The following is a 27,281-nucleotide window of genomic DNA, read 5'->3' as shown; positions in this document are numbered from 1 at the left end:
GTGTGTTGGACTGAGGTCTAGAGAGAAATTGTCTAAATCCAGAAGTACGGGCTTTTAAATTCTCTGCTTCAGTTTTCTTTTCCCTTCACTCCATTAGAATCTGTAATTTTTCTCAAAAGTCTTTATACTTAGAAAAAGTTCCTGTGTTCTACAGGTAGCCAGCAATGCCACCATTTATCCTTATCCTTAAGAGATTTTGTTGCTTTTGGCTTATTCCCCTTGCCTTTGGAGCAACAGTCCTTTAAGTTTTCCTACTTACATTTTACGTAAAAGCTATACCCTGTGATGTTAGAAATGTTACTGTTTTCATTAATTGCTCAGGGCCAAGAGTCACAGAGAACTTAAGTAACTTGATCAAGGTCGTGCAGACTCAGGTGGCAGAACCAGGAACTGTACATGTATTTCCTTAGCTGTAATTCCATCCTTCCTCTCCTAGTGAGTGTTTCTTAGCAAGATGTAGAAATCTGCAGGTAACTCCACTGAGATTGTTAAATGTGTATCAGTGGCTTCCAGAGAAGAAATTAAAAAGCTGCCTTGGACTGTAATCAGTAAAAGTCCCCAGGCTGGTTACAGTTCCCTGGGCTCAGGAGATTGCACTGTGGTGTTACAACTATTTTCCCCTGTCCCTTGGCGCAGGTTGGGGTTTTGCTGGGTTACCCCATTTGTGGCTCTGAAGCCTCTCTAACTCTTCAGGGAATCATGTTGAAGAAATAAATATAATAATCTGTCTTCCAAGAGTAGTGATTCCAAATCAGTCCTCACAGATGTGAGAGTACTTCTTGTGCCAGAAAAATTAAAAATGCACAGGAATATGTTCCTTTTGGTTATTGCTCAGGGATAGAAATACTGTCAGATATGATTTTAACTTAAATGGCACTTACCATTGTTTAAAGAAAAAAAAGCTCAAAATGAGCATACACAGACATAGAGATTGAAATTATCAACATTATGTAGGGTTTCTCATTGGGCATTTGTACTTTTAGTAAAGTGCATTTACTTGGACTGGACATTGTTTAGGTGTTGTTAATATTCTTTTTTCCTTCTGTTTTCAAGAACAGATCTTAGCATCTAATAAGTTGCAAATTAATTTCCTCCAAAATAAAAAGAGAGCTGAACTACCAGATTTTTTTTTGAAGCAGTAGAAGACAAATATGTTACCCTTTGAAAATCAAATTGTTAATTTTTGAGGTGTTTTTCTTGTGTAGACTTCAAAATACAGTAAGCCCTATTAGAAAAGGTTATGTTCATGTATGTTTTCTTGAAAAAATACTGAAGTGTGTGTTCTGCTTCACATTGCATTAAATTAATCTCTTGGCATTCAAAATGCCACTTTTTTTTCAAAGCAGCTTATTTGTAGCATCTGGATTTTTAAAAATAATCCATATTTCATACTCAATGACATCTTGGGCCTTTTCAGCCTGGAAATAGCTGAATAATAAAAGTTTTATGTGTTTGGTGCTTCAGTTCACCAAATGCCTTAATTTTCCATCACTCACATTGATTTTTATTTTTTTTTAACAGAGTTGTTCCAAGTAAGATAGATGCTGTTCTGTAGACAGTACTTACCATCTTTGCTACAGAAATGAGTGTAATGACTTTTGAACAGAATGCTGAAAGTGCTTATTTGAGTGGAATGGGTTGAATTGTCCTATCCCATTGAGCAAGTGATGGTGAACACATCGTCACCAATTGTGGTGTGACAAATTCCAGGCTTTGAAAATAGAGTCTTTAGGGGCAGTTTACTCGACTGTGGTAACAGCAGAAGTTGAGACAGTTACTTAATGGCTCAGTCTTTCAGTATTTCACAGAGGTTATTATTTTGGAGTTATTATCCCAGAGATCATTATTTAATTGTAGCAGAGGTTCACATTGCAAAGTCTGGGAGATGATGCTTCAAGGTTACTGTCTTGGCAAGTCATAAACAGGTGTTTTGGTTCAAAGCTGGCAGTTGTGCTGCATGAAGACACCAGTCCAATTCCCTGCTAACAAAATATGCAAGGGACAAAGGACCTTTTCTAGCAGTTTTTGATCAGCTCCATCTAAAGTGCTTTATGAGAGTTACTGAAAACAGTGTCAGTGACAGCCCTGGAAATGATCACCAGCAGCTCCTAGCACAGCATGTCATGTCAAAAGTATTCTACAGCCAGTGTAGAAAGTGTTAGGTAGGAAAAAAATCTGAGAACAGTTTAAACAAGTTATAACAAGAGCTAAGACTGATTAAGCTACTACAATAAATGAAGAAGAGATGCTCAATAAAATTGTATCCTGAGGACAACTTGGTTCAGATGCTAATATATTACTGCCTCTAAAGGGAAGCAGTGTGTTGTTTGTTTGGTTTCTTTTTTTTAAAATTTTGTTTAAGTGTAATAAACATTTGGCTTAACTAACTGGTTTGGCGATTCAGGGCTGATTACTGGGGAGGAAAAAAAGGAACCTGAATTTTTAAGTGTCATTGTTACAACTCAGTTGTGTAGACAGAAGGTGTGCACGTGGAACAAAACATCATTGCTCCTCTTGGGGAGTGCAGCAACGCCTGCCTGCAAGCAGTTGAAATAGTGGACAAACAGTTGTTAAAATCTGGGCTTCTCTAAGCCATATCTGTGAATGAGGCTGATGCAGACAGGCTGAATTCACTCTTCCTTGTAGCCCAGGTTGTTCCAAGCATGCTGAACATAACTTGGAAAGAATTCTTTCCTTTGGAGGAACTGGAAACATGCTAGGTATAGCTCTCATGAAAGTCAATGACTTTCTAGGCACAATGCTATGAAAGTGCTTAAATTTTGAATGTGTCCATTGAAGTCTTTCCTTGCAGCTTTTTTTATTGATGCACATTTCATAACTGATTGAGTTCAGTGTCATAATGCAGTATCACAGTATTTTCTAAAAGAGTTGATGTGTGAAAGGCCAATTTTGAGGAAGGAAAGGCTGTTGCTGTGCATACATAATGGTTTGAAAGTCCAAGACTGCAGTTTGTTCTGACAGAAGTTAGTATTCACTAGGTGATTAGTTTGCCTTCTCCCTTCAATGTGCTACTTTTTCTTTCTAATGTTATAGTTACTATTAAATGCTCTCCTAATGACCACTTCTGATGCCCTGCTAGCATGGCAAGCAGCTCTATAGTCCACTTTAGGTATAAATGAGTTTTCTGTGTTTTTTCTCCTTGATGTCAGCTCGTGTATTGTAATGATAAAAAGGAAGAGAAAAGCCATGACAGCTTAAGTTTTCTACTACCTCCTACTGAATAGTGCTTGAAACATTTTACAGAAGGGACAGGAAAACTTATTCCTTTATTTGTACTTGAATTTTCTGTTGGAATATCTGTGTTGGAAGGGGACTTCAAGGGTCTTAATTTTAATGTCTTCTCCAACAGTAAGAATGCATCTCTTTGAATTTTGTGGAATTATTGTAATAACGTCACTCCTTGTCTAAAATTTCAGATTTTTGCCATTGTTATAACCTCTGCTAATAAAAATGTCCATTAAAGTGTCAGAAATATTTTAAATGCATGTTCATGCTGTGCTTGAAATCCTGCACATCATTTTCTTAACTAAGCCATTAACCTTGATATATACGGCAAATCTTCACTTCAGCAATTTGTACATGTCAAGTTTAACCACTGCACAATACCTAGGAGTAAGAAAACCATCTGAGTTTAGCACTGTCTGTACACACAGCTCTCAGTGTTTCTTTTGACACTTGATAGCAATCGTGCTGCTAGATATGTTTTTCACTGTATAATGCAGAACACAGGTCACCTATTCTAATCATGGCTTCTCAGAACACAAATCCATTAACCTGTAGTGATAACCCTGCTGCAAAGACTCGACAGAAACAATGCTGCACTGTGAATGATAGAGTTCATGAGTGAACTGCATTGGAAGGGGCATTCTGAATAAAGTTAAGAAAGTAGCTTAGAAAAAAGTTCATGAAATTTAAGATGAGTTGCCTGTGGTCAAGGCACAACTGCTCACTGAAGTTTCTACTCAAAGAAAGACTAATTCCAACTAGAATATTGTGCTAACGTGTGCATAGCCTAACACAACGTAGAATACTTTTACTTCATTTTCTGAAGGTCTTTAGCAAATACTTTTACAGGTTGCTTCAGTGTCGCTCAGTCTTGAAGAATTGAAGAGCCTCTTCATCACCAAGAGCCAGGGAATAATTCTGGCATGACAGTTGATGGTGTCTGTAAAGCTGACATTATCATAGCACATCGTCATCACTTTGGATAAGACGTTCCCCAGCACACACCAGCTACAGATGAAACTATGTTTCACTTCTTTGACTCTCCTTGGAATATATGTTGTTTCCTTGTTTGCTTGGCTTATTTTTCCTCTCAACTCCAACAGATAGGAATTTTCTATCTATCTATCTATCTATCTATCTATCTATCATCTATCTATCATCTATCTGTCTATCTATCTATCTATCATCTCTATCTGTATGTCTACTTGGTAACAGATTAATTGATTGCTTTTTTTCTTAAGTCTTCAGAGACCTAAAGATAGTTTCCCTGGCATACCTTAGACTGTCATGTACATTGTATCTCTTGATACACATAGGATCATCTTTAAAGCTGTGTTGAGATCTCTCTCACTTTTTTGTTAGCAAGTTCTTTGAAAACTGCCTCAGTCCTCTCTTTTTCCTTGTATTGTGTTTTGACTTTTATAGCTCCCAACTTTGGCAAAACATTTTTTTTTCAATCTTGTCACTATCAGGCACCCTTCAGGAACTGATTACAGTAAAATATTGAAAAGTCATTGTCATCCTGTAAACAGAAACTCCATTTAGAGCAGCTTGTTTCATTATTAACTTGATATTAATCTTTTGGAGGAAGTCACTCAGACAAAGAGAATTGGCAGATAATGGACTTGTGGGTGATTTTGAAGACCATTGGATTTACAAGCTCATCTTTCCAAGTTGCTTTGTGCTGAGAATCAGCTCTTTGCAGCAGTTATAGACTGACCCACTTGTGAAAACCCCCTGTGAAGATCTCTGTCATCACAGAGACATCTGTTGATTCTTGAGAATAATGTGTTCATTCAGAGAAAATGACCAAGGCCATGTCATCAGTGAAGGAAATGAGACAAACCTTGAGCTTGGAATTGATGCAGTGCAACTGAAATCTTCAGCGTCTCAGACAAGCGAGACAAGAGCCCATCCCATTATTTTCTTTCCAAAGAGAGGCTCAGTGTGTGTTGATAAAGGCATTTACAGTCACAGATGATAAGGCAGGTAATACCAGTACGATGTAATACTGGCTCAGGTGAAACCTCATGCCACTGATGGCTTTCTTGTGAATTGTCTGTGTCTCAGAAAAGCCTGGGGAAAGTCTTGCCTGGGATTGTTGTGCAATTGCTCTAATGCTGATGTAGGAACATGTAATAGTGATTAAAAAGAAGCTGAGATCAGCATTCCAGCTTAGACTCAAGCATTCCTTGTATGGTGCATGGAAGCACAACACCTTGTCAGCAATTACTTATTACCTGTAATGTCTTTTGTGGTCAGGAAGTCAAATGTACCTACCACAAATACACCTGTGTGAGGCCTCGATTATAAATGGCAATATAAATCTCTCAGTAGTTTTTCTTGTCCATACTTTTGGCAATATTTTCAGGTTGCCAGCAACATTTCTGATACTTGTAGAACCCATTGAATTTATGACAGAGGATAAGATATTTGATTGCTTTTAAAAAGAAAAGTAAAAATTGTAGTGGTATAAATCCAGCTTAGCATGACTGAAGTACCTGTCCATGAATGCACACTATTTGGTTTGTATGAAAGTCATTTCTGTTCATGTTTTGGTGATCACAGTGAAATCCATCTCAACCCTGTATCAGGAGTACCTATCTTGTGTTTGATTCTGCAGTCTTTACTTGAACTCAGCAATGTGTTCCTGGATGAGTAAGTCCCTGGTGTGCTTAGCAGCTGCATGGAACCACTCATGTAAGACCTGATCAACATGAAAAAGGGTTGAAGAACTTACTGCCTAAAAGAAATCTATGTGGGTATATTTTAATTGCTACATTACCATGACAGTCTACAATATTTATAATTCTAAAGACTTCTTTGAAACCAGAAAGATAAGCTGCTTGTATGCAATAGAAAAGAGTCAATACATCAGATGCTTGTCAGATAAACATTGCAGAGCTACCCTAATGAAGGTATTGCAACTGCATGAATGTCTGAGATAGTTTTAATGTCAAAAGCTTAATGCCTTTTGGTGCTTCTAGCCTTTCTGATTTCCCTAAGTGATCATAAAGTTATGAAGTTTTTTGAGGAAGTTGCTAAAAATCCTGTTAGGAGCTTTTTATTACACTGTCAAATTCATGTTGAATTGGTATTCATTTTCACTGTTACAGAATAATCAAATTTGTGCTGTTACAGTTGAAAAAGGAAATAATGAGGATGTAATGTAACACTGCTAATGTGATGTAGCTTTCTTACTCTGCTGGGTAAAGGATGCTCTGGCTGCCTGTTCCAGCTTTCTTCAAGCAGTGATTGAGGGAGGGGGTGGAGGGCATTCCATTTGTGGCATAAGATTGCACACATTCTGATTTCAACATGTAATTGTGTTTTGATGGCTGAAAGGGTGATGGTTTGCCCACTTGTGCCTCCTGCCAGGCTGTGGTTTGGTTCTGGGCTATAAGGACACAACAGCCAATGTGTTCCTGCCATCTCCTACTTTACTTGTGACAAGCAGCTCATGGTTCTCTCTCCAGAAGAAATGGCTCATATATTCCTTTATGTTCATCTGAGGGTTTTTTCCCAAAAGGGAGTAAAGCTTTTAGAGTGCATTGTTAAAAACTCCAAGCAGCCTCCTAAAGGTTCAAATCTGACAGGGATGTTAGGAGGCAGGTCAAGTGACTGCCTAATGAAGATGAATGGAGAAAATTGCTGGTACAAGAATCACGTGGTGGGCGCTTAGCCCAGGTTGCTGAAAGTGTGATGGAATCTCACAGCTTCATTTATCAGTGTCATATTTGGGCTAAAAGTGAGCAGTATTGTTCTCATTTCTTCCAGATGGATAGGTCAACTTTAATATTTATTGCTCTTGTAGAACATTTGTTTGATGTACTTCCATTAGCTAGGCAATAATAGAAAAGCAGTGGAGAGAAACATAAAACAGCTTCCTTCCTCTTCAGCTGAAATATGGCATACCCTAATGTGTAAATATTTCTGTGACTGCCACAAATTTTTAAATTTTTTTTATTTATTGGATGACATGTTCATATATATTGAGGAATTAAAAAAAATAATAGAAAAACCACATTGAGGAAATACAAAATATTTGACTTTTGGTTGTGATTGTTAATCTTTTAACTTTCTGTGAGCTTATAGAGCCTTTCACGAGAGGCTTTTGCTTAAGAATGTCAGCAAGGGGGAGAGAGAAGGCACAATAACACTGTGTTGGAAGGACTGTTATAAGTCTGAAAGTAGTCTAGCAAAATCAACTTAAAATATTTGATTTCTAAAAGGGAATATAAAGATGTTTATTTCTGTCTTTTTTTTTTTTTTTCCGTAATTTCTGTTGTTAATTACTTTCTCTATGATGGGAAAAGACTACCTAGTCTGGGTTGGTGTAGAATTTAAAATAAATAAGGGATTTAACCATTACAAAATGGTGGCTTATAGCTGATAGTGCTACCCTGTAGTTACTGCTAATTTTTTTTTTTTTTCCATTTATAGGATTTGGGTTCAAGGTGTTTGACATATATTATTTTATACTGTGGAAGAAAACTTAGCTGTTTGTGAAGCAGGTGTTGTGTTAAGTGCAGTGCAAACATCCTAGCCATATGTTTCTATAATTTAAATTAATTTGGTACAGTCATACTGTTAATCTTTAGTGACTTGTTGATTGGCATTTTGCAGACATATTTCTGGAAGGCACCCAATACCATTTTCTGTAGCCTTTCTGGCAGTAGCAGAGAGTAACATTTCCACAAATTGGAATCTTGTACAGCTCTGGGAAAGGAGCCAAGATTTAAATTAGACAATAACCTCTGCTCTGTATATAGCTTCTATTCTTCAGCTGTAGGGAAAGTGATTTGTTTAATACAGTCAGCTCTGTAGCATATAATAGACTGATATATGAGTCACTCCTTGGCAATGTGTGTTTCTTAAATTTATATAGATTGAACAACTAGTTGGTAATGTACTTAGTTACAGTTGTGCAAACAATAACTATTAGCAGAGCTGAAGAGACCTAGAAAAAATTGTGTTTGCTCGGTGTTTGCTGAGGATTCTGCAGAATTGTTGGATTTTAGAACAATCCTTCTCTTCAGATGCAGATGATAGAATTTCATAATCATGAGTATTCTTTGCGCTTTGGAAAATCAATAATAAAGCTAATAATAAAGCTTTTATATCAGAGTGTAATATTTTTAATGGTTTGTATATGGACATGTGTTCCTTAAAAATGAAACTTGGCATCAGTCAAGCTACATAATTACATTGCATTTTGGTTTTACCCTTGTATATTTTTTTCTCTCTTCATGTAAAAATCTGTTGCTGTCAATTGATACCTGTGAATGCAAAGAATTCTTTTCTTTCCAAACAGCAAGAATCTTTTCTCAAAAGGAGAGCTCTTTACACCATTCAGTTCATGTTTATTTAAAAGCTTAAAATCTTTAGAGCAAATCTCACTTTTTGTCCAACAGAAAATTGATTTTGCTAACAAAAGTGGTGTGGGCCTGTAAGAGAATATTCAGAAATATGCAAATAAGTACAGATAGAAATCTGTGTGAGCAGCTGAACAAAGCAATCAAATTTTCCTCATTGAAAGTTTGTTTAGCTCTGCTGTGAACGTTTTTGAACAGAATTATGAACTACTGTTAGTGAAATACTTCTTTTTGTAGGAAAAAAAGGGGCATTCTTTTTAATCAGAACTATTTTTTAATACTCTACAATTTTTTTGCCAGGTCTTATATTTACAAAATAAAGCACATTGTAAATATTGAACAATAGACAGATATATTTCCTAGCAGTTTATAATATGCTGCGTTTTCTGGGTGGGTTCCAAGCAGTAGTTAGTATAAATGATATGCCAATCAAAATTATTTTTGCAACTCTAACCTGTTATAATGCAGTCTCTTATCTGAAACCTCAACTTGATATAAACCAGATCTCTTTTCTTAAGCTTTAACTGTTACATGAATAATTTCCCTTGTCCTGAACTAATCCTGCTTCTGTCCTGTAAGCTTCTTGCTAGTGCGTGACAGCAAAGTATAATTTATCTAGAGGTTATATAAATCTTAATAATAACTACTTCCATTTGGTCATGTGTGTTTCTTCTTCCTTATTCAGGGCTCAGTTGTACACAGAATTTTTGATGTACTTCAGTAAGTCAGGTTTGTACGTCCAGCATGTCCCTTCCGGGCCATCTCTCTAATGATTCAGCTTCTTCTCTAATGATTCAGCTTGTAAAAGCTGACTTTTTAAAAAAGTCCCCTGATGGCAGTGAGATGAATATTTAAAATATTACCATTTCTATTGGTGAATAAATTCGTGGTTTCACACAGTGTGCCATGTTTGTCACTGCTGTTAATTCAACACATTCCTTCATCTACTCTTCATTTCTGCCCCAGGTGAAAAAGAATCTTTAATTGCATTTACCTCCCCATATTCTGTGTTTCAGTTTTTGCAGTGGGACCTGAAATAAGTTGTATCAGCATAAGCAAAGGTGTACTGAGTTATAGAGCAAGTAACTAAATAAGCAAGTGGGTGGAGGTTTGAAGCATGATGCATGCTGAGATATTCTCTGGCACTTGAGGTCACTTAGCATCATTTCTGCTGGTGGCAGTGCTGACATCAGGAGTCTGAGTCACTGGAATGTCTTTTAGTTTGGTTCCCACTGCTGCTGATACAACCATTTTATTGTTACATGGCATATTAACCTTTTTTTGGAACCAGAAAATGCTGTGAATATCCTTCTTTGTTGATGATGGCCATTCTAAATGTTGATGATTCTGTTCATATGACCCAGGAACTTCTGGTGTGGGGAGTGTGTGAAATTGTCACCTTAAGATTTTGATAATAAAAAAAATCTATTAATGAAGTTGAAGGGCTGTGATATTCTCAAGCTGAACACAATTCCATGTCTTTGAAACAAACAGGAATTACTGAGCTACTAGCATGGGCTGTGCTTCTGAGGGGAGGAACTGACTGGAAACAGGCCTGAATTTCCCTAAATTTTTTTTATGAAGGAAAACACAGGAAGAGTGAAGACTATACAAAGAGAATCTACCATTGAGAACGGTGAAGGGTTTATTCCCCTTAGCCCCTTTTCACACATGCATGGTGTAGCAATATGCAAAAACTTTTTCCTTGTCTCAGAAGATGATATATTTATATGTTGACATGAAAATTGATAACCCTTTTATTTTCTTATAGTACTTATTTTAGCTACAGCTGATACTCCCTTTAGTGGAATATGGCACAAAACCAGCACCACCATCTGAATCAAATGGGACAGCCTGATGTATGCTGGCAAATAACCCTTCAGTGTTTTTTTCCCTGGTAAATACCACAGCAGGTTTCTGTTTTTCCTAGATAATTCTTATACAAATTATTGTTTGAATTTTGATTTGATGAGAGGTGTGAGGGTTTGGGGGTTTGGTATGTAAACAGAAGCAGAAGGGTTTCTTACAATCAGTGCTTTGTAAGGTTGGAATGAAGGTGAGGTTACAGCACTGAAGAGTTTCCTGTGTCCCTTGGAATCTGTCCTTGGTGGTTTGGGTGGTGCTAAAGAAGGTCCCATGTGGAAATGTGTGAAAGGTCATCCCAGCATGTTACCCAGAATTTCCCATGGCTGTATGTGAATTTAGACATGGACAGCTTCCGTGTGCTGGAGAAGGAAAAACTGTAAGACTGTGTGGAGGACAAAGGAAAGAGACCTCTTTGCTCTAGACCTCTTCACTGGTGGTCTGGAATTATGAGATTAATTTAAATTTCATATTTGCTGTTACAAGCTCTCAATTTTTTCAAAATATGAAAAGAATGTCATTTATATGAAAGAGTGTGTAAAAATGTGTCCTTTGAATTGTTACTAGATGCTCTCAAAATCATGCTTTACAAGGTATTACAAAATACTATATTTTCTATTTAATTTTGAAAATACTTCCTTTCTGTGTTAAACTTTCTTCAAGTTATTTTAATCTCATTTTAATCTCTTATGTGTTTCAGTTTATCAGCTAATTTTTATTATCCTGCTCTGATAATCATTGTCTTACTATGCTTTTCTATGGGTCTTTATTCTACACTTTATCTGCCTCCTAGTACCCAGCACTTGCACAGCATTTCATACCACTTGTATATCTTTTTATTCCTCTTCAAACCATACTATGTGTATTGTATTTGACAATTCACTTCTTCCATTAAAATACATTTATTGTTTTTCACCAGTTTTGAAAATACAATTGAGCAACTTTGTTTTGATTACCAAAGGAAATCTCTTTCACTGGAAAACTGCTATTATTCCAAGGCAGATCAGGCAAGCAATTACAGGCAAAACCATTAGTGTGAGGATGGCTTGGTTTTGGGATTTTCTAAATCCAAAATCACCGGACAATTATTATCAGAAACTGTTCTAGATGCTTATACAAATGAAAAGAAAGCAATTATTTATATTACCTTTTATTTTTTAACTGACACACTAGTTATTTTCCCCACCCTTTGTTAGTATTTTCCGCTTTTGGTAGCAAAAAAAAAGCTGCCAGAACATCACGTGCTTTTGCCCTGTTCCTGCCTTCTCCATTACATTAACACTGACACTGTGCAGTATTTCCCAATTCAGGTAGAAAAAGTGACTGAGAAACTTTATGGTAGAGCAAAATCACCCCAGCTTGGCAGGTGATGGAGCAATCAACTGAATGGATTTCCTGTGATTTGTTCTCTCTGTGAACAAGCAGAGCAATTTGGATATTTTGTGCTTCCTTGCATGGTTTTGCATTGTTTCATTGGCTCACTAGAACTGGACATGGGATTTGAAATTCTGGACCTTCACATAGCTTTGATATCACAGAAGCAACACAATGTCTGTGTTGTAAAACTTGGCTAAAGTTATTGTGTGATCCAAAATATAATATGGTAATGAAACAGCTGTAGCCCTGAGTGTTTGGGAACAAAACCCTGAATATACAGGATTTTGTGAGAGAGCCCTGACTCCCTTCTAGTGCCCAGAGATTCCTGATCTCTGGGGAATTTTCCATTCTGAAAGTGGGATGGAGCAGTAGGGCTCAAGATATAAAATAAAATTGAGAGAACTCCCAGGAGTTTGCAGTTAGTTGTAGCAGGCATCTGCCTGCCAGAAGCATGTGGTTATGGTGCAAAAGTATTACTTGGTTCTGTCAGAGTGGTTTCTGTATCAAAAATACAATCTCAGAGACACTCAAAGAAATGTTTTTGGTAGAGCTCAGGTCATGTCATCAGCTGACAAGAAAAAGGGTGCTACATGTGTATAAGCTTGTGACTTTTCAGATTTGACATCCAGTTATCATGGCTTGGAATCAACAGGTATCCCTAGGAATATGTTGCATAGTTTCTAACATTTAGACAAAGAAAGTTCATGAAGAGATTACAGCTTTTATGCATCTACTGATTGTGATTACAATTCATGCATCTACTTTGAATTCATGCTAAAGCTACATCTGATCATTTTAAATTCAACTAAGAAGTGTTCAACTTCTTGCACATCTTTGATATGAATAGCATGAGACTGAATTATCTCAGTCCACTAAAGTAGGAGAATGTATTCAGAGTGTGAGTTGTGAGCTGTGGAACAGCTTGGCAGCAGAAATGCCACTAGGATCTGGTGTCTCTCATACTTCAAGAAAAGAAATGCAAGAATTTGCATGCATCAAAGCTTGTGCTTGCTTACATCAAGACATGAAGAGTAGTACTTGACTGTTCAAGTGAGCTTTTGTTGCCATTTTTAGTTTTATATTTAAAAACTTTGGTTTTTCTATGGCATCTGAAAATTATGAGAAGGAATTAGTGGTGTGCTTTTTAATATGCACTTAATTCTAACACTAATTACTCATTAGTATTTTGACACCCCAATGCTGAAGATCACCTGAAGACTTGAGAGGCCTGGTTTTGTGATGGTGCCAGGCATTTCCAGTCCTGCATATGTGAGATGCTTTATAGAGAATCTCCATATTTTAACATCTGGAATTTTCCTAATATGAAGGTTTGACTGAAACTTTTTTCATTTCATTTGTGATGAATGGAATTTGCTGTGTATCCTTTGTGTGTCCTCAACTGTCAGCTGAACCTCAGGGGGTGCAATCAATATCAGAAGTAATTTCTGTGCCCACTTTCAAGAAGAAACACAGTGACCCAATTAAGTGAAAAAAATGCTACACTGTAGTAATGGATGATTTGCAATTAAAGTAGGTTACTCACCTACAAAATAAAGTTTCTGCTGCCCAAAATGTTGCCTTTAGGTTGGAATGAAACAGTGGGAAGCTAAAGATGGATAAATTAAGCCTGATTAGTCTCTGTGGCATAAATTAGGAATACAAACCACCATGAGGGATTATTCCACTCTAAAATTTAATTCTCCTGTACTGTTATTTCAGAGCATTGCATCCAATTCCACCTTGAATGTTTAAATAAAGTCAGATACTGCTGAAGACTCTCCAGAGGCCTCCCTGCTGTGGGACTTGTAATGATGCCCCAACTAAAAATAGTGGAGAAATCCTCCAGGTTTCAGGTTGATGTGAAATAAAGGAACAGGAGGAAGTGGTGTGTTATGTGCCTGTTTACAAAACACATCTGTGTCCTATGTTGTATTAACACATGTAAGTTTTCCAAATTGAAAAATGTCATCACCTGAGGAACATTTGAGGGTGACTGACACCAGTTCTGGTGCTGGGGTTGGGGCATTTCTCAGTGGCTTTCCTCAGTTTCTCCTTGAGGCACGTGTTTAATAAGAGCAGTTACATCCCACAGGCTGTCTTTGCAATAGACTTGCTTTGTACAGCCTTGCTCATGGTGAAGTAGAGTTAATGGAGACTTTAAAAAATGCTGTTTATCTATTTGGTTATAATTAGTGCTTCTAAAGTGGAAAGTATTTAATTTCATTAAAAAATGCAGGAACTCATGGTATCAACATGGCCAAAAGTTGAAATATTTAAGATTTTATACATGTACTGATTTTAGCCTGAAAGTATCTTGACTGATCCTCCATTATGATTATTATAAAATGTCTGCATCTGCCTCACCCTTTCTCTATCAATTTTACATTTAAAACTTGATATAATTTGCTAGTGTAGTAGAGCTGATTCACAGTCTAGAATGGAATTTACAATTTTCACTGAAGTGAGTGAAATTTGATAGAAGATTGTAAGAAAAGCTACTTACAGCCCCAATTGCAGTATAATCACATCACTTTAAATTCGTGTGCGAAAATGTTACAGTAATCTTGAATATAGTGATGTAAAAGTATTTCTTAGAATCCTAAGTATAAAATGCTGTCATTATGCTAAGAAATGCTTAGATTCAATGCTTAGACAGTTTATATAAAATAAAGGGGGGGGGGGGGGAAGTAGACATGATTAACAGCTTGATTGTATGATTTTAATGCCTCGAAGAGGGAAGTGAAACAGAAATGTTAATATGGCAAAACCAGTTCTGTGTTTATGCATTTACCTCCTGCAAACAAAAACCCAACCAAACAAAACTCCCTGTAGGAATAGCCCTTGCAGCTGTTGAACTGCTGGCGGTAAGGGGTGCTCAGAGGTGTGGGAGGGGAGTTGAAGAAGGGCCCTTGCTGCTGTCCTTGGTGCCTTGTGGCTGCTCCCTCAGGACCTCGCTGGCTCTCAGGTCCTGGGGGGGCTGGAGGACTCCTTTCCCTGAGCTGGGCGTGAGGCAGTGGCTGCAGCCACAGCACCAGGGCTCCATGTCACCAGTGCTCCATGTCACCAGTGCTCCACGTCACCAGGGCTCCACGTCACCAGTGCTCCACGTCACCAGGGCTCCATGTCACCAGTGCTCCACGTCACCAGTGCTCCACGTCACCAGGGCTCCATGTCACCAGGGCTCCATGTCACCAGTGCTCCACGTCACCAGGGCTCCACGTCACCAGGGCTCCACGTCACCAGGGCTCCATGTCACCAGTGCTCCAGGTCACCAGTGCTCCACGTCACCAGGGCTCCACGTCACCAGGGCTCCTGCCACAACCTCTGTGGGACTAGGGGACCAGATAGGAGGGGCAGCCCCAGCATCAGGGCCACAGAATTGGTTTGGGTCCTTTTTTCAAATTATTTTGTGGGTGTGTTGGAGGCCATTGTGAGAAGCTGTTGATCTGCCATTTGGTAAATGCCATGGAGAAAAGAGACATTTCCATCTTCTCACATGACCATGGAAAAGCTCAGTTGTGCTTTAGCCTTGCGTCATTCTTTAGAGCAGCTGTGTAAAAATAGCATATTGTAACTGCCATATGTCCTCAGATGTCATCAGAAATGAAATCTTATGTAGAATTTCAGCTGTTTAAAATAATGTAAAAGGGGTGACGTGAAAACTGCATGTGTGAGAAGTCCTTTGCTCATGTGGAATCAAAATTGCCACAAAATTGTAAATACATACAAACAGGAGCAATATAAGTAAGTTTTTTGCATTTTAGCAATATTTCCCTTCCATGACATTTATGCCTAATCTGGTTTATTGCAGCATCAAGTATGTCCTCATGAGAGAGGTTGGGAAAATAATTTTGTAGTTCATCACTGCAAACACATCTAGGTTAGAAAGCAAAGCAAGAAAACACATTCTTTAAATTCTTTAAATATTCATATATTTTTAAACAAAGACTTAAACTTCAGTGGCCTCTTCTTGGCTTTATAACTGATTATCTTAACATCTGATATCTTTCTGTGTTTCAAGCTTCAGGCAACAGGGTGTGATAATAGGGAATGTATTTCAGAACTATGGGAAGTAACATCTGTAGATCTTGTAAGGTCTTTTTGATGTGAAACTCAGTGGGTTGGTCTCAGTTTGCTATTTGTATTATCCTTGTAGAGAGGAGAAGTAGTCTTAGTGTATGTAGGAAGACACAGAGGTATACCCAGAATCTATGTTTGAGTGTCCATTTTGTTATCTTTGAATGCACAGCTGCACAGACTGTGGATAGACATTCTTGTCTACAAAGAGTCAAAATAGTAAATTGAAACTCTTTGAACATGTAACAGCAAAATTGTTGGTATGTTTGTCTTGGAGAACACTATCAAGATTCAGACTAATTTTGTAACACCTTTATCTTGTATTAATATTAGGACCAGGACTGTACCTTGAACCACCTTTTAATATGCATGCATTTAAATATGGAATAAGTAGCATTAAAAGTCTGGCATATACTGAATTGCCTTGACTGTCAGTCAGCAGAATAATACTGTGTATACTCATAGAAAGTTACTTCTTGCATATAAAAACATTTATAGAATGTGTCCTTCTTAAGAGATGTGAAAATGTCTAACATGAGACCATTAAATATTCCTTTCACTACTGTTCCTAAGACTCGTTCAATATCACACTTTGCAGAATATTATTCAGTTACAGCTTTTGGCTGTGGAATTCACTGAAGGAGTTCATATTAAAGCATTTGGCTGGAATCACAGAGATTAACTCAGTGCTTTTTATTGTTATTGTCAAAGTTTTTTATTTGCTGGCTGAAAGCTTTTAAAGTAATTTCAAATGTTTCCATTCTAATTGCTTTCCAAAAATTTTAAATCTGTACTATCTGCAAACATTGTGTCTGATGGATATTGAGATTATATAAATGAAATATAAATGTCTATTTTTCTTTCAGATCTTACTCAAGTATTTTATCCCACTGAGAATTTCTTTGGCTCTAAGCAGAGTTAGAGAATGTGTATGTGTACATATATACACAGGCATAGCTTCACTTATATAAGGATATATATATATAATAATTAGTGTGGCAGATGTTTGAGACTCAAAAATTTGAATCTAAATGGTTCCCTGAATTAAAAGCTTTAAGATTTTAAATATCAAAAGATCGTCACATGTATCATTCTACACATATTTATGAGCAGATTCAATAATTAATGAAACACTAATGAGATTATGCATTTGCCTAAAATTCAGGATTGAGAATGTGACTTTAAACTTTTGTGCTCCTGTGTGTTGGCTTGTTGATCATCAGTGATGAAGTTGTAAGCAAATTCAGCTTTCTGGCATGAGATCCCCTATAGGAACTCCTTTGGTTTTCTACAGGGCCTGCAATCCCTCCAGGTCATTGCAGGATCCTGATATGGTGTGATAGAGAATCCTGATGAGGAAGAAATGGTGAAAAATAACTGCTGTATAGCAGGTTCTGGTGGCCAAAGTCACCAAGGCTGACACTTCCTGGGTGGCTTTTCACAAGTCCATGAAGACATGTTCTAGCAGATTTCTAGGCAGAACCTAGACGGAAATTAACCCTCTTCCAGAAGACATGAACTACTGAAAATAAGAAAACACTGTCATCTGTCTCAAAAAGCAGATTGATACGGTACTATTCTGTAAAAATAACTAATCTTAAATTTGTTCTAAAATTTTGAACAGAAAGTCCCAAGTATAAACTTGGCATATATAGTACCTGTTACTTAGTGGTCCAGTATTTCATGAAAGTGTTCCAAAATGGTATCTCTTGCTGACAGAAGCACTGTCCCTACCCTTGTGTGTTCACACACAGAGCAGTTTGCTCTTAGATGAACTGGGATACCTTATGTGCTCACTGACATGTGGTCAGAGGCTGACCCAAATGTCTTCTGCCTGCATCTGGTCCAACTCTTCCATCTCCTTTATGCTCAGTGACTCAACCCCTAACCTCCTAGAGCTGCCTGTTGGCTGTGGTGAATTGTTGGCATCCTGCCAGAGGAGTGAGTCTCAAAATTTCTGTGGGTACTGATGCAGTGTCAAAATCAAGGCTACCATTTTGCATTCATCCTGAGATAAAATGTCTTCTTCATTTGCAAGGTTTAAAACAGTGCTTCATTCACTTACAATGATATGAATACCTAACAACATTGCTGGTGTGGCACCTCTCAACATTGTGCCTCATTTTTTCTAGCAGCAAAATCAAAATAGAATACTTGTATTTTATAAAATAATATGGATACTGTCTACTGCTTCTGAAGTATTGAAACTTCCATGAACAACTTGCTCTTCCAGAAAAGAACTCCCTGCTCCTCCTATGAACACATAATAACTTAGGAGTAAAGCCTCCACAGAGATTAGCTGGATATCCATCTAGAACAGAAAGGATTGGAGAGTTCTTATATGTTTTTCTATGTTCATTGAGAAAATAATTTGTGTTTTCTGATGAGAACACCTGCAGTATTTAATTTAATACATCTGGTGAGGACACTGCTGTTTGTAGATGGTGATACTTAATACTATTAAAAAAAGAAAGAAAAAAGAAAAAGTCCCCTGTCCCAGCCCTCCTCCCACTCCTTCTACTTCTGCCAGAATAATTTTAGTGTATATTGTTTTGTTTGGAATAATCAGGCTGAAGTAGCATTAGTCCAGCTTCTCATCTTTTAATTACAGACAGTTTATTGTCTATGCTGTCCCACTTTCTGCATGGTTCCCCACCAGCCAGCTAGACTTAGCAATCTCCATTAATTTAATTTGGCATTTCATTCAATCAGACAGGCTGTGAACATGATGATTTTTTTTTTTTTTTTAAATAACACAATGCTCATTCTTAATTGATGTCCTTATCAGACATTGTATTTGCCAGAGCTGTAATTATTGGTCAGGCAGCAAAATCAAATCTGCCCAAATGCAGTGAAGATGTTCTCCAGTGAAATTATTAAGATACAGTACTTAGACCTGCAAAGTAATTTAGTTTTGGTCTGTAATTACATCTTTTGGGATTGTTATCTTTCATTTTACTCATAAGGGTAGTGTAACCTCAGAGGAATTAATTTGCCAAATATGAAGATAAAACTGAGATTCTTGCCATAATATATATTTGTGCTAGTTGGTATTTGAAAACCACAAATATGCTCACACCATAAAAGAATGATTTTATTAATGGCTATATTTTAAAAAATATGGGTTTTAATTTTACTGCAGAAATTCTGTGATCATTTGAGGGTGCCATTTTCCATAAGCAGTAAATTGGCATCAGAAATAATAGAATTTGGATGTGTAACTATCTAAAATACATACACAGGAGGCCGTGTAGTGCTGTGACAGAAGTGGTTTAGAGCTTGTTCTACAGGCAGTGAGAATTTTGACTACAAATACTATCCTGACAAACTTTAAATGTGTATTTTGACTAGACATTAACTAATAATTATGAAGGGATGGCTGGTGTCATGATAATTAAGTCCGAATTCTGTTTTCCAGGAAGGGTTGGGATAAGGTTTCCTTTAATTAAAAAAAGAAAAAAATGCAGTAGGGAGTGGATTCTGTCATAACTATACATTTTTTAATTTATTCTCAGATATATGATACGTAGCTTTTCTTTGAGTATAGAATTGCAGTCATTCCTTTTAAGCAAAATTTAAGTTGATGGATTAGCTATGAGTAGATGATAGAATGTGTTTCATTCCGGTTTTAGATATATTTTAAGTTTTTCATTTGGGACATTTATTCATGTTTCATGGTTTTGTTATCCTGTGCTGGAATAATAATCTTTCCAATTGTGTTTCTTCCTTGGGGTTGCACTATTAAACAGCAGTCTTGTAAAAAGAATTATTTGGCATATTTAACAAATTTGCCTGCTGAATTAAATTTTCTTTATAAGTGTAAAAATATTATTATTTTAAATGATCACTTTTGTTCTGTTGAGATGCTCAGATAAACGTCTGTGCTCCTTTATGTGTGGTTTTAGGTAGCTTATGTATTTCTGTGTTTGACTTGAGCAAATGAATAGTTGGATGCAAGTTCTAACTTTTTCAGATTAGAATTCTGCCATAAATCAGTTGATTTAAAGACAGATTGTAAAAAATACTAATGACTGAACATTGTAAGTAAAATGATTTCTCCATGAAAATCAGTAGCAAAATTCTGATCAACTTTTATAAGTTCAAAATGTTATTCTTTGTGTCCATAATAGTAACACCTTCAAATGTTATTTGCTTTAATCTTGAAGCTTTTTTTAAACTATTATAGTATCGTGGTGTGAAGTTCTCTTTTGTCTGTTTTATCTCGTGCTGTGATGAGTCAGTCACAGTTGCCAAAGAGCCCAGAGAGTGGCCACAATTCAACATTTGAGATTTTTTTGAAGACTTTTTTAGTTGGAATTCAGACACAGTGGACATTTAATCACTGATTTTTATCCCAAGCTGCCAAGGGTTTTCTGTGGCATTCATCATATCAGAATTCTGCCTTAAAACAAGCTCTGGTAGGTACAAAGGGTAGTTTGAAAATCCAAATAGCATTGTGTTGTGCCAGTTCCAAGTGCCTTATTCCTTGATTTACAAACAAATAGCCTAACATTTGACCCCAGAGGTTTGGTCTAAGGAAACACACTTGGTAGAAGTGTGGCAGTGATACAGTTTTTATATTCCCAATGCTGGGCAGGAGTTGATTTGGTCTTCATTAGGGCATGTGGTGAGGAAGGAGAGGGCGTGAATTTCCCCCTTTCATTACAAATATACAGCCTTGCTAGAGAAGCTGAGTAAGACCAGGTGTTTGGCTTCAGGTCTGGCAAAGAGAAAAGAGCTTCAACCAGCTATTTTAGAATGAATGAGTTTCCTGGACATGCTTTATACAAATCGTTGGTAAACCAAGCATCCAGTCTCATTCCAGTCTTTCTGTCTGTCCAGAGGGATTTCAGCAGTGCAAAGATTCAGGTGCCCTTCCAAAATACAAGTGCAGGGGATTGAACTGTTGTAGTTTTAATGCAGTGATTTGCATGAAGCATGGAAGCTGTGATTCACAGCAAGTCCAGAAGAGGCTTTGTTTGTGTGCAGTTCATTTCCTGAAATGGGCAGATGTGTGTGGTTTCCATGGGTTGGTGGTGGCAGTCAGCTGGGTACTCCCACTTAATGTGTTCATCAAAACTGAAGAGAGAGGTTGAACTGGAACCAAATGAAAAAAATTGTAATGCAATGGTGTGTATTGCCAAAGGAAGCTGGAGACATTTTACTCTTTCCTAGTTACAGATCAAGGGTGCTCTGAGTTCTTTAGATGAAAAAGCTTAACCAAAACCCTGCTAATTGCTCTGGCAAAGTTCTTTGCAAAGCATCCTAACACCATCCTAAAACAGAGACAGCTGGGCTAGGTGCTGCATCTTACTCTTCTTCTGTCCCAGGGAAACTCGACAGGTGGGAGCCTCTGGGAGTCTACCTGGGCCGGCCAAATTGCTGGGTCTCCCCTTTAATTTGGATCCCTGTTGGCAACCATACCAATGCTCTGAGCTGTTTATGTTCCTTAAGAAAATAAATGGAGAAAAATATTGTCTGCACCAAGAATCTTTTCACAAAAAATTATTTTACTAAAATAGGCAAGAACCCGTTGTTCTATTTAGAATGATTTATAACTGTTCCCAGCTGATCACAAAGTGTTTCTAAATTAAAAGCCATTAATTATAGCCTTATATAGATACAAAGATATGCAAGAAGTGCTTTGTAATTCCAGCTCTGCACTTCAGGTGAGAGCTTTTTAAATTACTTGGACCATTGGAGCCACCTGCTTGACTAAATGCTGAGGGCCCTGTGTTTCGGTACTCATCAGTGCATTGCAGTGTTAACATTGTTACTGATTTTTCTTATTTCTCCAGGGCAAATACTAATTAATGGATACAATTCACAGCTGATTAGCTGTAGTTTCTTCAGTAATTACATTCTCAGACTAACTGTTCAGAAGAGGATTTCTAACCCAGTTCTTATTTCACTCTAAGCTTAATTTGTTTTTTGAATTGTTTAGGTCCTTAAGATAATAACCATTTTATTTTCTTTTGTTGTTATAGGTACCATTAGATAATATGAAAGTTTAATCTTAGAAATACTCACTGATAATTGTTATGTGCCTTCAGTGGATTTCTAGTTTAGAGACAAAAAATAAATGTGAAAAATATTAGTTGTGATCCATACTAACAAAATCTGTAATATTCCAGTTTCTGACATCATTGCCTGAGTCATACACAATGGGGTATTAAATATTATAGCCTAAGAAGAGAATGACTTGAAGGATATGTACCTGTAACTTTCGCTTTGACATTTTTTGTTATATCATTTGCTTCCACAGCCTTAATAAAATGGAAAATTAAATTGTCACTCTCCCCATTGTTTTACTTTAATAAAACAAAAAAGAAGAAAACCACCCTGGCAATCAGAAAGCCATAGCTGTGCTGTGAGCAATATATGTCCATCAAAACAATGTAGAATTTTACTCTTCAAGGAAACAATCAGCCACTTTTCTGTTTTGAGGCACTGGAGCCCTTAGGATGCAAAGGTCATTAAAATAGGGTAGGGTTTGTCCTCACTTATTTATCCAGTGTTAGAGTAATGCTTGCCTAATGTACCTTTGCCCTTAGGTATCCTTTGAAAACTTAATTTCTTTTTATTTTTTTTTTTTTCTTGGGTTTTTTTTTTTTTTTGGTTACTGTAGAAAGAACAGCTCTATTCAAATAGAGCCATTTGAGTTTTTCATGTAAGTCATTCTTAGTTTGCCACTAACTGACATGAAAAATTCTATCCTGTCGATCGCACTGTTGAGCTGAAGTAATGTCTTTGTGCAACAAATCCACACACACATCCCCAAGTGCCAAAACAGTCATTTGAATGTGCAATTTTACTTGAATTTTTTAATCTCCAAACATGGGTGACATCTGGGCTTTTAAAAAATGGATGACATTACTTGAGTATCTGCATAGCTGGGGATAACAGAGTTTTAATAGCTATGAGGCAGCCTACATATTGTGCTAAGGCCTCTGTTGCTTAACATGTGTTATAGGTTGAAAGATTCAGAATGATAAGTACAAAAATGGAATTTGTTACTTCAGAATGAGGGATCTCATCTTGTATTCCTTCCCTCCCCTATGAGTGTCTCCTAATTTGTTGATGTCTTGTTTAGTCAATTTGACAATTCATCAGGTACACAAGACTCCAATTTTTTTTTCTTTTTTTCTTTTTTTTTTTTTTTTCTTTTTTTTTAATCTCCTTTTAACTTTGTCTTATTGCCAGAAGTGAATGTTTGAGTTTTCAGGGCAAGAACCTTTCTTGGAAGGATCACTGGTCCCTCCAATGAGAAACTGGAGAGTCTGAAACATTTCACTGCTAAAAACAGTCAGGCACAAGTACAGCTGTAGCAAATAGAGCTGAAGCAAAGTGGTTTTCCTTTCAGGACAGGTTCAGCTGCTCTGAAAGCACACCAGAGTTTCTTGCTTGGAAAGAACAAGCTGTGCAAGTGCATGGTCACCCATGCCCATGCACTGGTTGCAGAGCTTGTGCTGCTGTTGGGAGTGTTTGCTGTTGTGGGGCTGGGGTGGGGGGGCGTTGCAGCTCCACCAAGATCTGGCAAGATAAGATAAAACAAAGCCTTCCTAAAAATATTTGTTTTATTAAACTAAAAAATGGGAGTTAAGGGAGGAATGCTCAGTGTGGCTTTAGCAGCAGTGATGTGGTAGGGACAGCATGGGGGCTTTTCCTTCCCTCTGCCTTGCTCTGTGCTCTGTGCCTGGTAGCAGCAATGTGCACATGGGAAAGCCTTTTTTACTGTAGGTGACTGACATGTCTGGTGTCTGTTCCTTGAAGCAAAGACTTTGGATACCTCCCTCCTCTGGGAACACGTACAGGACTGTTTATATGCCTTTGGAGGTGCTGTTCAAGGGCATAAGGCACAGTATTATGCTGATAATCTCTGTCTTGTCTGTGTTCAGTCTGTAGAAGTAAAAGTACCTATCTTCCTCAACAAATGTTCATACTGGAGAATTTGGAGGAAATGACTGACCTCGAAGGAAATCCCTTGTGATCACTGGCATGTGGAATGAGAGTTGCTCCTCAGTGGGAACAAGGGGCACTGGGCACATCTCGGGGTCTCAGTGTCAGACAGTTTCTCTGATTTGCAAAATGTTGTGGTGTTAATGTTCACTGGGAGAGTGGGAGCTCCACTGGAGTTAAAGATAAACAAAGGGAGGTTGTTTGGCTTTTCAATTTTGTGGAAAGAATGGGACTTCAGGAACAGCATTGCAGATTCTCATTCTTCCCCTTACTAGCCTTCAGCTCTTTGGAGCCAGGTCTGCTTGGAGTAGGAATACAGCAGCTACATCAATCCTCCGTGTCAGGATCACTGCCAGAAATATTATAATGTGCATCAAAAAACATGTAGTACAGTAGAAATGTCTTTCCTGGGGGTCTCTTCCTAACAGATTCTTAATTTCCAAAGTCACCTTTAGGTTTCTGGGGTGGCTTTGCTGCATGGGCAAAAAAAGTTGGAGAGATACACATGAATCTTGTAAAGGCTGGGGGATGCAGAGTATATATAACAATAATAATAGTAATAATAATAATAATGTTGTTGAATCCAATTGAGTTCTGACTTCAAAGAACATCTGCAAATACTTTTTATCTGTTTCTTGTTTTGGTTTTGTTGTTTTTCTTCCCCCAACCTTTTCTATGCCAGTGATGGGGTAAAGAAAAGTTTATCATGGCATACATTAAATCCAAATATTTATTTTTCTTTCAGTTTGGAAACAATAACAACTACATGAACATGGCAGAGGCAAATAATGCATTTCTTGCTGCAAATGAGGTAGATGTTTTTATTTTTTATTTATGCTCATATTCTGCTGTTTGCGGTGATAATTTAACAGACTTTGAATGGATGAAGAGTGAAGTGCTGAATTTCTGTGTGTTTTATGGAGCACAAAATAAAGACTTTAATGAGAAAGAAAATAACCTGACAGCTCTCCATTACTAGTCAATTTAGCTGTCCATAAGGCTGTTACTTACATAGCATGTCAATAGAAACAAATCTGCTTTATGTATGGAAAAAAAATATGAACAGAAGGAAACAAATAAAAGGCACAGTAGGTGTACACTTTGAAAGCAAGCTTAGTAATAGTCATTACTAGCTAATGTTCTAATTTTTGTTATAGATACAAATGGTTTAATTTAGGTTCTCAATACTCATACGAGATAGAAAACCTAAGCCAGCTCTGTTGCCTGAAGTTTATGTGCTGCATCAAGGAATCCTTTGAATCCAGGGTCCACAACAAAGCCAGAGGCTGGGCTGGTGGAGGCTGGCTGGATTGTGGAGATGATGTATTTTATCACTGCCTTTGAGAATGGGAACTGGAGAAAGTGTGGGAACTCCAGGCTCTATGTATCTGCTAGGTGGGGCCACCTTATAACCAGTTAAAAGACAATGAACACACTAATCCTGACCCCAAGTGCAGAAAGAAACTGCCTTTGCTCATCCTTGAAACCCAAGCTCTTACTCCGTGCACTGTCTGGCGTGTGCACGGCAATATGGAGAACAAGAATTGTTTAGAGGGTGCATATCATAAATGATCTTCCCAACATGAGGAAAGGGCAGAAAACCAGGCAGCCCTGATTTTTGTGTTGTAAGTGGGGATTCAGTCACAGGTATTCCTGTGCACTTCTAAAACAGTGACCTCAGAGAAAATAAGCAGAAAGGTGTAACAATAAATATGAAGGTTAGAATTAAGGGTAGGATTTTATGAATCATTTATACAATGGTCACCATCTCTTTTTACCCAGCAAGACTGCTTAGATAAGGGAATATTATTTGGCACTAGCTCCAGTGTTATTTGTGATAATGAACACAAACCCCATCTGTAATGACAACATGATGTTTCTTTCTGTAGAATTTCTTTCCTACATTTGAATCAAACATTGATGAAAGCTCTGCTGCCAGCAGCTGTTCAGAGACAATTTAATTCCAGCTGTGATAATTCACCGTGTCAGACATTGGCTGTTATATGTTGATACAACAGTTCTCCAGATTTGCATTTTTATCAAAAGGAACAAATGTTTTGAACATTTCAGTACAGATGGCATTTAACCATGCACACAGTTTTTGTTTTTGTGGTTTTTTTTTTTTTAATATATGTGTAAGATACAAATATTTGAAAAGTTAATAACTTTAAAAAATGTGATTGGTAAGATAAAACTCACAAATGTTATACCATCTTTTGGTCATAACACCACCTTTCTGCAGTCCCAAATTGCATACTATTCAGGCTCTTTTTACAGACTGAATAGCCCAGTGATTTGGATTTAAGGCTATTTCACCAAGAGGGTTGCTTTCTTCTTAGATTACATCAATTTCATTCTCAATCTTATTTCTGTCACATGTATGTTTTTTGGTTTTTTTTTTTAAAGATACATACATATTTGGATAAACTATACACTCAGAATTAAATTCAGACATAAAATTGTTAAGGCATTCATCAATTTACTCTCCCATTTGCAGCTATAAGTATTAAGATGAATGCTATTTTTCTAAGTAAAATAATGTATTATTATCTAGCTATGTTATATATTTCTGCAGCTGTCCTGGAATTATTCTGTTAGATGGGGAAAAAAGATCCAGTTCTTATAATTACTAATATCTCATAAATATGTCAAGTAAAGAGAGGTTCAAATGTACTATAATAATACTGATTTCACTGAACCCTTTTGCTTGAACAAGGAATAAAAATATGATTAAGTGTTACTGTTCGTATTAAAGCGTGAACCTTACTTTGCAATTACTGCATTACAATGTATTTAATTATAGTGGTTTTGCATTAACATGAATGTAGCTTTCTCGGTATTATTTTGGGCCTGAGCACTGCTGAGCTAGAATCCCATTTATTTCTGTAAATAATGCCTTAAGAGTGTAATCTTAGAGCACATTCAGGCTTAGAAGCCACACATTTGCTTTATGTTTTCTGTCTCTATGTCATGATTACTACAACTCATTTTAAAGCACCTTAAATATTTATTGAAATAATATTTCAAGTGTTAATTACAGTGGTAATGAAAACAGCCAAATGCCACATATCAAGAATGAGTGTTTATCCGTATTGTTAATGTGATATGTTAGATTTCATTAAGCAGTAATGGGGTAGCAAATGAGTCACAAATTACAGTTGCATCTGTTACTAGACCACATTAGTGCCAAAATAACTGCAAATGCAGCCATAGGGTTATGTTCATTAGCCAACCACTTCTCCTGGCCAATCCATCCTTTGTGTTTGTGAACCACGGGGTCCATGAGAAGAAAAATTCACACCTTTTGTAATATAGCAGTGGGGAAGTCAAACATCTCCCTAATCCAGGCCCAGCCTTCACATCCAGAATTGAGTTACAGCCTTG

The 27,281-nt window shown here is 37.2% G+C and overlaps 1 protein-coding gene and 1 long non-coding RNA gene across 3 annotated transcripts in view; one reads left to right on the top strand and one right to left on the bottom strand.

The window, feature by feature from the left end:
* The window catches only part of TOX3 (TOX high mobility group box family member 3), a 74,112-nt gene that overhangs the window by 24,131 nt on the left and 22,700 nt on the right, over positions 1-27,281 (top strand). For both annotated transcript variants that reach the window (XM_053987808.1, XM_053987807.1), the window contains exon 2: positions 24,643-24,708. In XM_053987808.1, the coding sequence (XP_053843783.1) occupies positions 24,643-24,708 (66 nt within the window). The remainder of the gene's footprint in view (positions 1-24,642; positions 24,709-27,281) is intronic.
* On the bottom strand, positions 13,237-15,117 carry LOC128813056 (uncharacterized). Its single transcript, XR_008438895.1, has 3 exons — positions 14,653-15,117; positions 13,405-13,467; positions 13,237-13,315 (listed from the first exon to the last, which is right to left on the bottom strand). It is a non-coding gene; the product is annotated as an uncharacterized LOC128813056 (long non-coding RNA).

The sequence above is a fragment of the Vidua macroura genome, chromosome 11 (assembly GCF_024509145.1).
Source record: "Vidua macroura isolate BioBank_ID:100142 chromosome 11, ASM2450914v1, whole genome shotgun sequence".
Taxonomy (NCBI): Eukaryota; Metazoa; Chordata; class Aves; order Passeriformes; family Viduidae; genus Vidua; species Vidua macroura.
Note: the sequence above shows the minus strand (reverse complement) of the source record. Positions and strands in the feature narration are given on the sequence as shown.